The sequence below is a fragment of the Lolium perenne genome, chromosome 3 (genome assembly GCF_019359855.2).
Source record: "Lolium perenne isolate Kyuss_39 chromosome 3, Kyuss_2.0, whole genome shotgun sequence".
Taxonomy (NCBI): Eukaryota; Viridiplantae; Streptophyta; class Magnoliopsida; order Poales; family Poaceae; genus Lolium; species Lolium perenne.
Genome location: NC_067246.2, coordinates 312607383 through 312611169, shown reverse-complemented (window position 1 = coordinate 312611169; position 3787 = coordinate 312607383). Strand labels below are relative to the sequence as shown.

Sequence of the window (3787 nt, the reverse complement as noted above, 5' to 3'; positions counted from 1 at the left end):
TTCTTCATCCAACGGCACACTGCTTCACCCGAATCTTATATAAACCCTTCTTCAACCTTCGTTCATCCCCTCGCTTGCGCCGCTTACCTGTTCCTTTTCGCAAAACTTCCCCTGCGCCCAACTCTCTCCAATCTTCCGTACGCACATACATTGCTCTGCCCACTGCCGTTGATGCCACCGCGCACGCGTCTGACTCGCCACAGCACGCCGGAATCCAAGATGGCCGCCGAGGATTTTGAGTGGGAGAGATCCAAAATCTCCAATCAAGACATCAACACGCTGAAGAGGCTCGGCCTCATGACGAAGGAGGACGCCATCCGCTTTCCTAGCGAAGAAAGCTACCCCAAGCCTCCAATGGAGTATCGGGTTAGTTTTGTTGATCACCGATCCGCGGCCTTTCAACCCCAATCCACGATTTCCTCCGCGGCCTTCTTTTTGTTTATGGGATTCAACTGCACCAGTTGACTCCCAATTCCATCCTTCACATTTCTATTTTTATCACACTTTGCGAATGCTTCCTCGGAATCACTCCCAATTGGGCTCTGTGGAAGCGCATTTTCTGCCTCCGCCGTAATGGTTCCCACAACGTCACTTATAACATAGGTGGCGTTGTTATCTGTGTTCGGACTGATGTCGATTATTTCGACGTCAAGTTTCCTGATTCTGTCCAAGGATGGCGCAAAAAGTGGCTCTACATCCACGAAGAAAGCGCCAATTCTGTGGAGCACAACATAGTTCCTTTCGACGGAAGTGCCAGGATTCAGCGTCGCCGTTCCTGGGATGCCGAAGCTTCTGAAGAAGAGAAAAAAGCGACGAGGCGCTCATGGCTCGTATCCGTCATCTTCAAAACACTCGAGGCAAAGAGCTATCTGGTGTTCAAATTCTTGCCTACTTCCTTAGGATTAGAGTGCAGCCTCTTCAGGCTCGCAAAAATCCCCTTTGGACGTATTCTGGTGAAAATGACGCCAACAGAATCTCCAGTGATCTTTCTGTAAAGGACTTGGAAAAATTGGTTCGAAGAATTTCTCGATTAGGCAAGAAGGATCCTATTCCCTCCTCCTGTCGAGTGGAACCATACAGTGCTTCCAATCCTCTTCCCGAGGTATTTTGTCTTCTCGAAGTTTTATCTTGTTTTGAACTGTTCCTCGTATCTTATTTGCAGTGGTATCTCACTTATTCTCTTTTGTCACTATTTCTTTGTAGAATCATCCTACTATGGCTTCCCTTCCTCCTCTTCCTGAGGATGGAGAGGTCGAAGAAAGAGCCGTTGTCGATGATGTCAACCAGGAGACCCCCTCTTTTGTGAATGAACCCGCAGATTCTCGAAAATCTGCGGGATCTACTGAGAAGGATGCTGCCTCTGAAGATACAACATCAGCACAATCTCCTCCTCCTGCTGTTTCTCCGAAGAGCAAAAGGAAAAGGAGCAATGCCGAAGATTCCGGGACCTCGAAACCCGAAGAAACTGCCCTGCACCTCGAAAAGCAGCTTATGATCCATACATCGAGAGTATCATCAGCTCGTAGGTTCCTTGCTCTTTTCCTTTTTTATTTGAAGAATTTTATTTTGCCTTGCTTTTTATGCTGCCACTATTTTGTCACAGTGATGATGAAGAAACTCCAACTTTAGATGTGGCTGCTCGAACGAGCACGTCACATACTTTAGTAATTTCAGAAAAACCAGTTGAAGGGGAGGAATCGTCGCCTCCTCAACAAAATGTTGATACATCTACTCCTTCGAGCCCCCGTGCCCCTTCACCAAAAAGGGCACGGGTTGAAAAGATTGTTGATCCTGCCCCTCAGTTGGGCAGTTCGTCGCCCCCGCTCCTAGATGATGTAAGTTTGTCGACATCTATATTTTCTTTATTTTATTTCTTCACATCTCTTTTTTTTTTTTTTTATGCCGATGTTTCTCTTACTGTGTTCACGTTGAACAGCCTATGATCAAGGATCTTCTCCGCATCGGTTCCCAATTTATTGGGTACCGTGAATATGCTAATAGAGCCGAAGGTAACGACTGTCATACTTGTCGTTTTTCCTTAATTTGTCACTCCTGTTGCTTGCCGCGATTTTTTGATCTTTCTTCTCTCTTTTTCCCATATCTCGACAGAGAAATTTGCAGAGGCTAACGAACGCGCCGACGCACTGGCTCAAAAACTTGAGCAAAGTGAGGCGGCTCGCAAGAAAGCCGAACTCGCTGCTAGCAAAGCCAAGGTCGAAGCTGATGAAGCTAAGGCGAAAGCTGCTGGTGTCGAGGAACTGCAGAAGAAACTTGAGGATGCGACAACTGCCTTGGATGAGCTCAAAGCTGCACAAGCTTCTCGTGACGAAGGAATCCTCAAGCGTTTGAAGTCGCAAAGTCGACGTACTCTGAGTAATATTATCAATCCCTTTTATTTTACTGCACTTCCTGTTTCTTGATTGTTTGACTGATGTCTTGTCTCGTGTGGCAGCCCAAACAAACCAGGATTTTGATCTGGATAATCCTGTCAACGATCCTCTCCTTGACGCACTTTCTCTTCTGGAGTTTCACGGGCGCGAAATTCGTGAAGGCGTGGCAAATGCTAATGCAGGATTGTCAGCGTTGTTCCCTTATTTCTTTCCGAAGAAAGAAGAACCCGCAACTTTCCTTAACCTTGCCAAGATGTTTAATGCTTCGGAAGACCTGGGATTGAAGATGCGTCAGGAGAATATGAAGGTTCTTTGTCGAGAGTATCTTTGTTGCCCTGGTTGCTTGACAGCCAACGTACGCTTGATTGGATGAAGGTTGGCGACACCGATCAGATAGAGCAGTCAAGATGGAGGTCGCTGATCAAGGCGGCCAAGCCCAACACGAAGAAGATCTTGGCGTATCTGGGGATCAAGCCAGCTTCAACTCCTAGCTCCTCGAGGCCGGAGGTCTAGTTGCATGCCTCTGTTTTTCTTTCCGTTTCTTTTGCTTCTGTCGCCAAAGTAGTCATTTGGCGACACGTACTTTCTTAACTCCACTGTAATGCCCTTGTAATTATTCCAAGAGATTAATGAAGACTTCTATCTTTGCTTGTTATTTGATGTTGTCTTGTTTATTTTTCAGTTGATATTTGATAACTATACTCCATCTTCTGCTCCTTCCAATGTTTCGCCTTCTTCTTCCCGCGCGAGGAAAGCTTTTGGTGATACCGCTCCTGTTGACGATACCTTGTCGCAAGAACTGGATGAACTTCGGCAACAACTTCAGTATGCGAAGAAGCAAACACTTGTGATGATGGAGCAATCTCGTAAGTCATCTGAAGCCGAAAAAATTGCTCTTCAACAAGCTCGCGAGGCCGTAGCTGCTAAGGAAATTGCCTGCTTCCGAGGCTGAAAAAGGCGACTATTCGAGAAAATTTCATGCTCGAATTAATGAATGAAGCCGAGTGCGTATATGTCGGGTATGTCTGTTTCATCCTCTCGATATCTTCCATCTTCATGCTACTCATCTTTTTAAGGTTTCCACTTCTTTGTTTTGATAGGTGCCTTTACTGATGCTGCTGCCGAAGAAGAGAGGGTAAATGCTAGGACAACCCTCCTTGTTAATCTTTCCCTGGACCATGGTTCTTTGTTTTGGGCTACCCCGGAGAGGACCCGCCAAATTGTCAGATTTCAAGATCGCGCCTCTCAAACTCGCGATTTCCTTGACTTCTGTACCAAGTCCTTGTCCATGGTTTATAACTCCATGTTTCCTCGGAACGCCCAACCAAAAACTCTTCCTGAATTGATGGAAAGGTTCAAGGATGCGCGCAGTATCCATGATTTTGTCAAAGCCCAAT

The 3787-nt window shown here is 46.3% G+C and overlaps 1 protein-coding gene across 1 annotated transcript; it reads left to right on the top strand.

The window, feature by feature from the left end:
* The first annotated feature begins 1492 nt into the window (after window positions 1-1492).
* LOC139838249 (uncharacterized) lies at window positions 1493-2763 on the top strand. The gene is made up of 4 exons (XM_071827634.1): window positions 1493-1835; window positions 1937-2009; window positions 2110-2373; window positions 2453-2763. The coding sequence occupies exons 1-4, from the start codon at window positions 1581-1583 to the stop codon at window positions 2761-2763; spliced, it is 903 nt and encodes a 300-aa protein (XP_071683735.1). The 5' UTR covers window positions 1493-1580.
* The last annotated feature ends 1024 nt before the right edge of the window (window positions 2764-3787 follow it).

Excerpts from the sequence above, each read along its gene's own strand:
- LOC139838249 (XM_071827634.1), top strand. The coding sequence starts at position 1,581 with ATGCTGCCACTATTTTGTCACAGTGATGATGAAGAAACTCCAACTTTA. Across the intron at positions 1,836-1,936 it reads CGCCCCCGCTCCTAGATGAT|CCTATGATCAAGGATCTTCT; the intron begins GTAAGTTTGTCG and ends CACGTTGAACAG. Across the intron at positions 2,374-2,452 it reads GCAAAGTCGACGTACTCTGA|CCCAAACAAACCAGGATTTT; the intron begins GTAATATTATCA and ends CTCGTGTGGCAG.